Genomic DNA, 12710 nt, shown 5'->3' with positions numbered 1-12710 from the left:
CCAATAAATTATTTTCTGAAAGTTAGTATCCCCAGGGAGTCAATTCATTTAATTAATATTTGGCCCCAAACACCTAGACTTAAAGTCTGTCGCACATTTCTAATTCTGGTATAGAGGATGGCCCACTGTCTTTGGCCCCTAGAAAATTTTTTATAGGTAGTGCATTTATTGGTATGACAGATATAAGGGAGATAGGGAGATAGGAACTGTGGCTCTCTGAATATAGTGCTTGTACCTTTATCTGAGGAAAAAATAAAGTGTCTTAGAACTCAGAAGAAGTAGTGCTATGATAGAATCTCACAGAAGTGAGACCAAGATAAATAGGAAGTTTCAGGAATTATGTAATGGAAACTACAAGTATTCAAAGTGGTCATTCAACTGAGCTTAATTTGTTTGATCTCATGAATGGTAATAATTGCTTCTAAAGTGTCTAGGATTGCCTATGTTAACAGCTGATCCCACTGGACTCAGTACTGCAAACTCTTCAATGACTGCAGTGCAGATATTGGGTAGAGCTGACCACCTGTGCTCCCACTGGTCCTCTGAACACTGTGGATCAGTTTGGAGCTCAGTCTGGATCAATCTGGTCTCCCTGTTACTAGTGAACCGTGGCACCTGGTGTAATACATTTTATATGGGACACCCATTCCTAAAGCATTTGGTTTACTATAATGGCAATCCTCGTTATTAGTTAGAGAATAAACTTATAATACAGATACCTAAAAATACAATGGTTCAGAAGAGATAGACTTTATTTTCTCTCTCATATAGTATTCCAGAGATAGGCAATTCATCAAAGATGGTTCAGCAGCTTTGCTCTGTGACATTTTTCAGGAACCTGTCGCCTTTCTTTTTGCTCCGTCATCCCTTGTGTCTCTGGTAGAAGGTAGTTTTCCAGCACAAAACGTGTATACTAGCCCATGGAATGGAGAAAAGAAGAAATGGAAGTGTAACCAGCTTGCGCTTAATGCCATTAACTGGATGTTTTGCATATAATTTCTACTCATAATCCACTGATCAGAACCTAGTCACGTACCATATCTAGTTGCAAGGGAGTCTGAAAAATGTTTTCTCTAGCTTGGTGTCTATGTGCCCTGCTAATAACAAGAAAGTTCTATTACCGAATGGAAGAAAGAAGGAATGGATATTGGGGGACAGTTGCCCCCCAATTGCCCACAGTTAGCCAAAGTTGAGGTTATGGGAACAGTTTATGCTTTCTAGTAGTCATGTTTTTCTGGAGTACCAAAGTTTATATAGAGAAGGCAGAGGTTAGTATAGATCAGAGTATCATAAACTGTTTTATTGATGGTAAGAGGCAAGATTTCACAGTAGGCTTCTAGATTCATCTTTTTCTGCAGAGGCCTCGGGTAGGATTTTCCTCTTAATACCACTTTCTAAGAACTGCTTAATATCCACATGGTTACTGTGGGAAATATGTTCTTAATATAGTTTGGTCTTATACCCCTGTTTATACTTGGTTGGACAGTAGCGGGTACCTAACCAGACCCAGTCTAACTGCAGTACTCTTCAACCTTGCTACATTTGGTGGGTTTTGAGCTGAATGTCTAAGTCATGCTAAGGGAGTTGGGGAGGTTCTGAGTTTCTTTTCTGGGACTTTTAGACAGTTAAACAAGAGAGTTTTCCCTCTAAGGACTCAAAATTATCATAAATAAAGCTCCAGAGTTTTGGACAGCTATGTTTTTGACCATGTGGAAAAGGATGGGCCTCAGTGAGACAGAAGAATGAAGCTGGAGTGTAAACATAAATGAAAACAAGAGATAGAGAGATAATCTTCACTTACATTTCTTCCTTGAGTGCCAATATAATAAATATTTCATTTAATCTGTCTCTTGTTATTCTCATAATTAGTGATGAATTTCCTGGACTTCTTTGAAAATAGTTATTTCTCCATTATTTCAGCTGGTGTTACAGTAATAATCTATAGTTTATTGGAGATGGAAAAGAATTATATAGCTCAAGTGGCTTCAGATTGTATAAGTAAGTTTATGCTTATTTATCTTAAATATCTCTTAGGACTGTTTTAGGAGCCATGAGGAAAAAATTTCAACTCTTACTTCGTATCATGAATTTGTGGAAATTTTAAATTGGTTCTATCTACAAGTTATTTGAAAAATGTAGAATCGATATTGCCTCTTTCAATAAAAAATATTTAGAAGGCCACAGAACAGAAACTAATGAAATTAGTGAGGTGACATTGGAAACATAATTTGGGAGAGATCACTAAGGAGTTTGTTTCAAATGTTAATCTTTAAAAATCTCTATTGCTTCAAATAGAATAGGTATAATTCCTATTGGAGGTTTTGATTTTGGATGTCAAACTCCATAAGAAAGACAGATCATGGAATATGTTCCCCAAGGTGTTGATTTTTTTCATTCATTCAATAAATATTTATTTATCACCTTAATTGGGTGAGGCATTCTTCTAGGACTGGAAACCCAGGGATGGGAAAGACAAAAAAAAAAGATTCCTATTCTTATGGAGGTTATATTCCAGTGAAGGGTTCAGGCATAAACAATAAAAAATTAGTAAATAAGTAAATAAATATAATCATTTCCATTAGTGGTGAATGGTATGATAACAACAGCAAAAAAATCCCCCAAACAAAGCAACAGCAAACAGAGTGATAGGAAAAAGACTGATGATGAAGGTGAGGCTGTTCAGACAGGGTGTTCAGAGATGGTTTCTGTGTGGAAGTGAAATGTGAGTAGAAACTTTAATATTAAGAAGAAGTCAGCCAGAAGATGATCTTAGGAAAGAGCATTTTGGGCAGAGAAATGCAGCAAATGTTATGGTTCTGAGTTAGGAATGAATTTGGTGAGTTCAAGGATGAAAAGAAGGGCAGTGTGGCTGAAAGGTAGTGAACCAGGCTGAGTAAGGACCATGGCAAGAAAATTGGATTTTATTCTTAATGTAATGGGAAACCACTAGAGATATTTAAGTAAGAGGCTGATGTATTTTTATTTTTTAAAAAGATCACTCTGACTTACGATATGGAGAATGTACTATGGAGAGTGAAAGTGGGGAGTCGTTTAGAAGCTATGGTAGCATATTAGAAGAGAACTGATGATAGCACAGGCTAGAGTGGTGACTGCGCAGCAGATGAGAAGTGGTCATGCTCAGGCTGTATTTAGGGGCAGTGTCCATAATACATGGATTAGATGGTGGAGGCAGGTAGTGAGGGGGGGAAAAAGAAATCAAGAATTCTTCCTAAGTTTTCGCCTGAACATTGGTTGACTAATGGTCCTATAAAGAAGCCTAGGGTGTAAAACAATTTGGTTTTAGGATATGTTAAGTTGCAAATGCCTGTTAGTCATGAGATGAGGTGAGAAAGATGTCAGGTTATAAAAGATAAAACTTTAGCTAACGTTTCAATGGCTCCCTTTATTACAGTTGAGATGGGGTGGCCTTCTAGTCCATCTAACTGGAAACGTAAACTAGTCGTCTCTAATAGTGGTCAAGGGAGTAAAACCTCAGACTCCCTACTCTGCAGTGCTATTTATGAGTCTTGCCTAAACTACTTGTAGTAGTTTTCCAGCGCCCACATTTACTGACCTAGTACCAGCCATGCACATCTGTCTATGAAAGTCCATCTACTATTTTGTGGTACCTCATAGCATTTGATAATAGGTTAGAGGGAATCTAAATACACTATTTGGACTATAGAAGAGAAAATTCTCTTACTTTGTAGACTTCATCAGTATACTGGGTTTAAGGAAATATTTGACATGTGATTTCACATTTTCAAAGTGTTGCCCTTTTGGTGTTTCCATATCACCTTGGAAAACCCAGACTGAGCTGAAAGAAAGTCCCTAACACTAATGAGAGAAGGTATTCAAGGGAGAAATTAAATACAGGGCTCATTGGTACCTTTAGAAGCACTATTTGAATGAGTAAAAATTGGCCTGGATGAAGAGCATTCCTAACCTGGTATTCTCAGATTCACAACTGAGCTAATAAACATTGTGAATACTCAGAAATACCATTACCTGTCCTCACGGTACATATACAAGCACCTTTGATGGACCAATGTTTAAAAATGGTGGAAAGAGATAGAATTAGGAGAAGGTAAAAAATTAAAGGGAATAGTGGGAAAAATGTAAATCATAGAAGGAGCTGGTAAATAGGAGAAACCTTCTTAATCTCAAAAGAAAATGGAGAAGGATTAGATGGGAATTAAGAGTGACTAAATATGGGACTTCCCTGGTGGCGCAGTGGTTGAAAATCCGCCTGCCAATGCAGGGGGCACAGGTTCGAGCCCTGGTCCGGGAAAATCCCACATGCTGTTCAGCAACTAAGCCCATGGCGCCACAATTACTGAGCCTGCGCTCTAGAGTCTGTGAGCCTAGAGCCCGTGCTCTGCAACAAGAGAAGCCACTGCAATGAGAAGCCCGTGCACCGCAGTGAAGTGTAGCCCCCGCTCGCTGCAACTAGAGAAAGCCCATGCACAGCAACGAAGACCCAATGCAACCAAAAATAAATTAATAAATTAATAAAAAAAAAGAGTGACTAAATAAGCATCATCTTAATTAAGTTTCATAACAATCCACTGAGGTAGATATTATTACCTACTTTTATATTTTATAGATGGGCAGTTAGACTTAGCAAGGTTCATTTTGGAGACGGTGACTGTGCTAGGTGGAATTCTAAGATGGCCCCCAATATTCTTCTGGTGTACATTTCTTGGATAATCCCCTCTCTGAGTTGGGGGAGAACCCGTGAATATATGATGGAATATCATTCCTATGATTAGATTACATAGTAAATATGAAGGAATTTTAAAGATGTAATTAAGGTCCATAATTAGTCAACTTTGAATTAATCAAAAGGGAGATCATTCTGAGTGGGGCCTCACCTAATAATGTGAGCCTTTAGAAGAAGGAAGATGTCAGAAGATTCTCTTGCTGGCTTGGCAGAAATAAGCTGCCATTGTTGTGAGAGGGCCGTGTGACTAGGACCCGAGGGGCCAAGAGCAACCCCTGGCAGATAGTAAGACAATGGAGCAATGGGTGCAAAAAAATGAATTCTTCCAACGACCAGTGAGATTGGAAGAGGACTCCAGCCTCAAATGAGACTGTAACCCCAGCTAAGAACTTTATTTCAGCCTAGTGAGACCCTGAACCGAAAACCTGCTTGTGCTTTGCCAGGCTCCTGACTTACAGAAACTGTGACGTGGGTATTGTTTTAAGGTGCCAGTATATTGGTAATTTTTTATACAATGATAAAAAAACTAATATAGGAATGAAGGAAAAACAGGTAAATTTATAGTTTGGCAATTTTGGTCCCTTCACTTCAGACTTTCTGAAGATACGAGGTTTCTTTAATGAGATTTTTTTATACACCTGGCTTTTTATAAATTCCTACTCAGAATCTAGGAGAACAAGTATAGTTTTCTCTCTCTTGTCTTCTTTCACAGAGCCCTCTCAAGGTTTACACTTCTGTAGCTCTCCCCATCCTCATATCTTTTGTGATGGAAATGACTGAAAATGAAGTAAAAGGAGAAATAACCATGAGCGTTACTTTTCACTTTAATCATTTCTTTTTTCTTACAACGTCACTAGGAAACTTTTGAATAGATGATAATAATAGAGAAAAAAACATAAGAAACATAAATATATGAGGAAATTGAGGAAGATGGAAAAAAAGGAAGTTTTAATCCAAATATATTTCTAACTTTGACAGGTTCAAAAAATGCTCCATTTGCCTGCTATGAAGAAATACAGTCTCAAACTGATAAGTTTGGGAACTGTGGTAGAGAAAGAAGCAAATATAAATTTTGTGCATGGAGGTATGCTATGCAAATATTAAAGATAACCTCTCGTGTTCTGTAAGATTCTGTTTTTAGTTTTTCTCTATATATGTCATTCATTCCAGTGGTTTCAAGTATCACATGTGTATGGGAGTAAATCTGAAATCAAAATCTCTAGCCTTGGCATCTTTCTTGTGCTACAGGCTTATTAAGCCTGTATCAATGGCTTTACTTTTTACTTTAAATGTTAGCATTAAAGTGTTACATTTTCCTTAGATATATTGCCATAAATGGAGAACCATTGTTTATTTTTTACTTTTTTGTCAAAGAAACCAATCTGATGCATTCCTAATAAATGCCTAATGCATAATAATCGTATAATTTATTATGTTTGCAGGAATCTTATATGTGGCAGATTAATTTGCACCTACCCCTTTCAAACTCCTTTCCTTCGAGACGGTGCTTCTGTGATTTATGCTTTTGTACGAAATACTGTATGTATAACTATGCACTACACAACGAAAGGTGGAGAAGATCCAATGGTGGTCAAAAATGGCTCTATTTGTGATACTGGGAGGGTAAATGACTTAAAATCTATTTTTAAAAATCTAGTTTTATTAATTCCTTTAATAAATAGTACAGTTAATTACTAGTGCTTTGTAAACTTAAATATTTGGTTAAGGAGAAAATGAATAAGCTTCAATTGGTATCTGAGGGAAATGAGAATTGTTTGATCCCCATTAGAATTTCAGTGTTGTGAGCAAGGAAAATCCAAGTGTTCTGGGGCTGGAGTGGGGAAGAGAGAAATCTTGGGAATACTTGTACTTGTAGTTAAATATTCCATAACATGGAAATTCACTTTTCTTCTTGGAGAAGAAAGAAGAAATCCCACATAGTAATATATGTCTCTTTGCGGCCCAGTAGATAAAAGCACAACTTAGATGGGGCTGCTAAGAATCAGTCTTTACCTCTTAGTTTTTGACATTTTGCAAGTTACCTAACCAGTCTGAGATATCACAACTGTATGTAAAGTGGGGATAATAATAACATTTACTCTATGGAGTTATTGCAAAGATTAAATGAGATAATAGTATAAAGTGCTTAGCACAATGCCCAGCACATAGTAAGAGCTAAATATAGGTTGGCTGTTATTTATTGTTATTATAATTTGTTATCTATGAGACCAACCAACCAAATCTGGAGAAAACATAGAGGAAATAAATTTACTTCAAAATCTCTACATTCTAAAAGGAGTTGTTAGACACACCACGGAGGCCAAGAACTAATGAGAAGACGGAACACATTAAAGGCTTAAAAGGGTTAGGGTGTTGGGGTTTAGAAAGGGTTTTGTGAGGCCATTTCTCTGAAGAGTGTTGTGATTTCATGTGTGAAAGGAAATCATTTTCACATACATTATTTCATTTTACCTTGAAACAAATCTCAAATAGTTCAGAAAAAGTATTATTGTACTCATTTAAGAAAACTGCAACTTAGGGAAGTTGATATTGCTAGAAATAAGGGAGTTGGGAATGTATCCTTAATCCTCTGATTATTATACTTTATACTTAAAAGAATTAATATTTGGATGTTTAATACATTCCATAATAGAATGTTAGATATCTGTAGTATATTTTAATGAAAACTTCTAATATATTTTCTTAGGAACTCGAATAATAGCGCATATTTAGTGAAAACTCCTGATTATTGAATTGATTTTCTTTCTATGCAAACTTTCAATATGTGCAGTAATACAGATTACTATTTAAACTGTGCTCTTAGGGATGGTTTTGTTAGATTTCAGGCTATTGTAATTAAAAGTGATTTTTTGATTCTGATTTTTTTTTATGTCAGTCTTGTTTTATTTGTTTCTCCCATTTCCCTGCCCTGAATCATTTTTTTGGACTGTTTTTAAAGAACAATTTTAGAATCACAATAAAATGGAAAGGATGTTAGAGAGATTTCCTACACGCCCTCTTGGCCCCACACAGGCATGTCTTCCCTGTTACTAACATCGCCCACCAGTGTGGTACGGTTGTTACAATTGATCAACCTACATTGACACATGCTTATCACACAAAGAAAATAGTTTACGTAAAGCTATTGTACATCCTGTTAGTTTCTGACCTATGTTATTTTCCTTCTCTCTTAAGAACTTCTTTTAACATGTCTTGCAAGACAGCTCTCTTAGCGAAAAATTCCCTCCATTTTTGTGTGTCTGAAAAAGTCTTTATCTCTCTTTCACTTTTGAAGGATAATTTTGCAAGTATATAGAATTCTATATTCTAGGTTAGGGATTTTTTTCTGTCAATACTTTAAATATTTTACTCTACTCTTCTGACTGCCTGGTTTCTGAGGAGAAGTCAGATGTAATTCTTATCTTTGTTCCTCTATAGGTACGGTTTTAAAAAAAATTTTTGCTTTTTTCAGGATTTATTCTTTGATTTTCTGTTTGAACACAATATGCCTAAGTGTAGGGGTTTGTTAGTTTGTTTGTTTGGCATTTATCCTGCTTATTGTTTTCTGAGATTCCTGGAACTGTGGTTTGGTGTCTGACATTAATTTGGAGGAAATCCTTAGTCATTATTGTTTCAAATATTTCTTCTGCTCCTTTTTCTTTTTCTTCTGGCATTTCCATTACATATATGTTACACCTTTTATAGTTGTCGCGTAGTCCTTGGATATTCTGTGTTATGTTTTTGTCTTTGTTCTTTTTGCTTTTTCATTTTCAACGATTCTATTGATATCCTCTAGCTCAGAGATTCTTCCCCCAGCTATTTCCAGTGTACTAATAAGCCCGTTAAAGGCATTTATTCATTTTTGTTACAGTGGTTTTTTTTTTCATTCCAGCATTTATTTTTATTTTTTTCTTAGGATTGCTGTCCCTCTGCTTCCATCTCCCGTCTGTTCTTGCATACTGTCTACTTCATCTATTAGAGCCCTTAGCATATTAATCATAGTTGTTTTAAACTCCTGGTCTGATAATTTCAGTATCCATGACATGTATGGTTCTGATACTGTCTCCGTTTTTCCAATTGTGTTTTTTAGCTTTTAGTATATAACCTTATCTGTTTTCTTGAGAGCTGGACATGATGAACCAGATAAAAGAACTGCTGTAAATAGATCTTTAGAAATGTGGTGGTGAGGTGTTGTGGGAAGGGGAAGTGTTCTTTAGTCTTATGAACAGGTCTGAGTCTTTCAGTGAACCTGTGCCTCTGGACTGTGAACTTCACAAGTGTTTCTCATGTTTTTTCTCCTCCCTTAGATGGGACAGGATGGCTGGAGTGGGCTGGAGTTGGGTATTTCTCTTCTTACACATGGAAGGTTAGAGCTGACTGAAATTGGGTATTTCCCTTCCCTCAGACCAGTTAGGCTCTGATAAGACATCACCAGATTAGGCTCTAGTTAACTGGTTTCTCCTGAGGGCAAGTCTTGTTAAGAACAGAGTGCTCTGGCTACTTCAAAATGGTTCCTTTTCCCCTCCTCCTGCCAGAATACAAGAAATGTTTTTCTCTAATATTTACTGTGAGAACGTTGGCTGAGCTCCTGGATGTACATCTCACAAAATTGTGGGGCTCTCCTGGAGTTCCTGACTCTCAGAGGTGTCTGTATTGCGCCTCCAGCAATTCATCAATTACAGTTCAGGCTTTCCGACGCTGGGATGGGTACCTGAGGAGGTTTCCGCTTGTGAATCTTTTCTCTGGTAAGCTGTGACTCCCTGTGTTAGCTCGTCTGTCTCTCCAATTTGGGGGCAGTGGTTTGCCCCCAAGTCACTTCTTTTATGGATCCTAAAAGAGTTGTTGCTTCTTCAGTCTGCTCAACTTTTTACTTGTTGTTAGGATGGAGTGTCAACTTCCAAACTCCTTAAATGGGGAACCGAATACCAGAAGCCTGAATCATTTCTTTAAAATTTATTTTAAAAAATAAACTTTATTTTTTAGGGAAGTTTTAGGTTCACATCAAAAGTTGCAGAAAGTACAGGGAGTTCCCATAACCACTTACCCCACAGAAGTGCAGACACCTACACTATCCACAATCCTACACTATTACATCATCCTCACCCAAAGTCCATAGTTTACATAAGACTTATTGGAAAAATCCCCAAATATTTGTAGCTTACACTACACATTTCTAAATAACACTTATGCCAAAGGAGAAATCTCAAGAGAAATTGAAAAATATTTTTAATTAAATGAAGATGAAAATACAACATATAAAAATTTGTGGGTTACAGCAAAAGCAGTACTTAATGGAAATTACTGCATTGAATGTCTGTGGTCTTATGCTATAAAATTACTGATGGTAATGTTACAATAACTGGACTGCTCTAACTCAGAAAAAAAAATTTGTATGTGTTTTTCTTTAGATTTGTGTAAATCGTGAATGTGTAGAATCAAGGATACTTGCAGACAGATCATATGAGTGTTCACTAAAGTGCAATGGACATGGAGTAAGTAAGCACATGATTCGTGTTTTCCCAAATCACCTCTCTTGGACACTTTTCAGCATCATTCGTTAATTTATTCAATGTTTATTGGGTTCCTACTGTGTGCTAGGACATGTATCTACTTAAAATGTGGGGCTGAATTGGGTTACTAAATTTGTAGCCATATGTTTTAGAGGACATTGTACAGAATTAAATTGCTGATGACTCTAACAAATTTATTATTACAGTTGGGCACTTTTCAGAGGTATTAAATATTCCAATAAATACATTAACCTGTTCGTTACGGGAAGATAATTAAGCTAAAGTTTGTGTGTCTATGAATATATAGGGTGAGGGAAAACTATTGGTTTTATCCCTCATTTTGTAATAGACTTTTTTTTTTTTGCCCAATGAGGCCAATTTACTTCCCATACCAAACAAGTAAAAGTGCAGTGGATAGAAGGTTGGATTGTCAATCTCAAGTGATAGTAGAACACCCCTATTTTTTTTTTCATTTTTTTTAAATTGGAGTATAGTTGATTTACAATGTTGTGTTAGTTTCAGGTGTACAGCAAAGTGGATCAGTTATACATATATCTGTTATTTTTAGATTTTTTTCCCATATAGGTTATTATAGAATACTGAGCAGAGTTCCCTGTGCTATACAGTAGGTCCTTCTTAGTTATCTGTTTTATATACAGTAGTGTGTATATGTTAATCCCAAACAATTTATCCCTCCCCCACCTCCTTTCACCTTTGGTAACCATAAGTTTGTTTTCTACATCTGTGACTCTTTCTGTTTTGTAAATAAGTTCATTTGTACCATTTTTCAGATTCCACACATAGGCAATATCATATGATATTTGTCTTTCTCTCTCTGAGTTACTTCACTTAGTATGATAATCCCTAGGTCCACCCATGTTGCTGAAAATGGCATTATTTCATTCTTTATTATGGCTGAGGAATGTTCCGTTGTATATATGTACCACATCTTCTTTATCCACTCCGCTGTTGATGGACATTTAGGTTGCTTCCATGTCTTTGCTATTGTAAATAGTGCTGCAGTGAATATTGGGCTGCATGTATTTTTTCTTTCTTTTTAAAACTTTTAATTTTATATTGGAATATAGTTGATTAACAATGTTGTGTTACTTTCAGATGTACAGCAAAGTGATTCAGTCACACATATACATGTATCTATTCTTTTTCAAATTATTTTCCCATTTAGGTTGTTACATAATATTGAGCAGAGTTCCCTGTGCTATACAGTAGGTCCTTGTTGGTTATCCATTTAAAATATAATAGTGTGTACATGTCAATCCCCAACTGCCTAACTATCCCTTCCCCCCACCCTTCCCCACCGGTAACCATAAGTTCATTTTCTAAGTCTGTGAGTGTCTCTGTTTTATAAATAAGTTCATTTGTATCATTTCTTTTAGATTCTGCCTATAAGCAATATCATATTTCTCTTTCTCTGTCTGACTAACTTCACTCAGCATGACAGTCTCTAGGTCCATCCATGTTGCTGCAAGTGGCATTATTTCATTCCTTTTAATGGCTGAGTAATATTCCATTGTATATATGTACCACATCTTCTTTACTCCTCTTTTGATAGACATTTAGGTTGCTTCCATGTCTTGGCTATTGTAAATAGTGCTGCAGTGAACACTGGGGTGCATGTATCCTTTTGGACCATGTTTTTCTCCAGATATATGTCCAGGAGTGGGATTGCAGGATTGTATGGTAGCTCTATTTTTAGTTTTTTAAGGAACCTCCATACTGTTCTCCATAGTGGCTGCACCAATTTACATTGACACCAACAGTGTAGGAGGGTTCCCTTCTCTCCACACCGTCTGCAGCAGCATTTATTATTTGTGGATTTTTTTGATCATAGCCATTTTGCCTGGTTTGAGGTGATGTCTCTTTGTAGTTTTGATTTGCATTTCTCTAATAATTAGCGATGTTGAGCTTCTTTTCATGTGCCTCTTGGCCATCTGTATGTTGTCTTTGGAGAAATGTCTATTTAGGTCTTCTGCCCATGTTTTGATTGGGTTGTTTTCTTTTGATGATATTAAGTCGCACGAGCTGTTTATAAATTTTGGAGACATCCCCTGTTGGTCACATCATTGGCAAATATTTGCTCCCATTCTATGGGTTGTCTTTTTGTTTTTTTTATGGTGTCCTTTGCTGTGCAAAAGCTTTTGAGCTTAATTAGGTCCCATTTGTTTATTTTTGTTTTTGTTTCCATTACTCTGGGAGACAGATCAAAAAAGATATTGCTTTGATTTATGTCAGAGACTATTCCACCTATGTTTTCTTTTAAGAGTTTTACAGTGTCCTCTCTCACATTTAGGTCTAATCCATTTTGAGCTTATTTTTGTGTATGGTCTTAAAGAATATTCTAATTTCATTTTTTTACACATAGCTGTCCAGTTTTCACAGCACCATTTATTGAAGCGATTGTTTTTCCTCTATTGTATAGTCTTGCCTCCTTTATTGCAAATTAATTGACCATAGGT

At 36.3% G+C, this 12710-nt stretch overlaps 1 protein-coding gene across 5 annotated transcripts in view; it reads left to right on the top strand.

The window, feature by feature from the left end:
• Window positions 1-12710, top strand: part of ADAM32 (ADAM metallopeptidase domain 32) — a 167090-nt gene that overhangs the window by 103679 nt on the left and 50701 nt on the right. For all 5 annotated transcript variants that reach the window (XR_009517859.1, XM_060001103.1, XM_060001104.1 and 2 more), the window contains 3 exons: window positions 5702-5807; window positions 6166-6346; window positions 10132-10215. Coding sequence is in view for 4 of the 5 variants with exons in the window: in XM_060001103.1 (XP_059857086.1) it covers window positions 5702-5807; window positions 6166-6346; window positions 10132-10215 (371 nt within the window). In the remaining variant the exon portion in view is untranslated. The remainder of the gene's footprint in view (window positions 1-5701; window positions 5808-6165; window positions 6347-10131; window positions 10216-12710) is intronic.

Source organism: Delphinus delphis, chromosome 21, assembly GCF_949987515.2.
Source record: "Delphinus delphis chromosome 21, mDelDel1.2, whole genome shotgun sequence".
NCBI lineage: Eukaryota > Metazoa > Chordata > Mammalia > Artiodactyla > Delphinidae > Delphinus > Delphinus delphis.
Note: the sequence above shows the minus strand (reverse complement) of the source record. Positions and strands in the feature narration are given on the sequence as shown.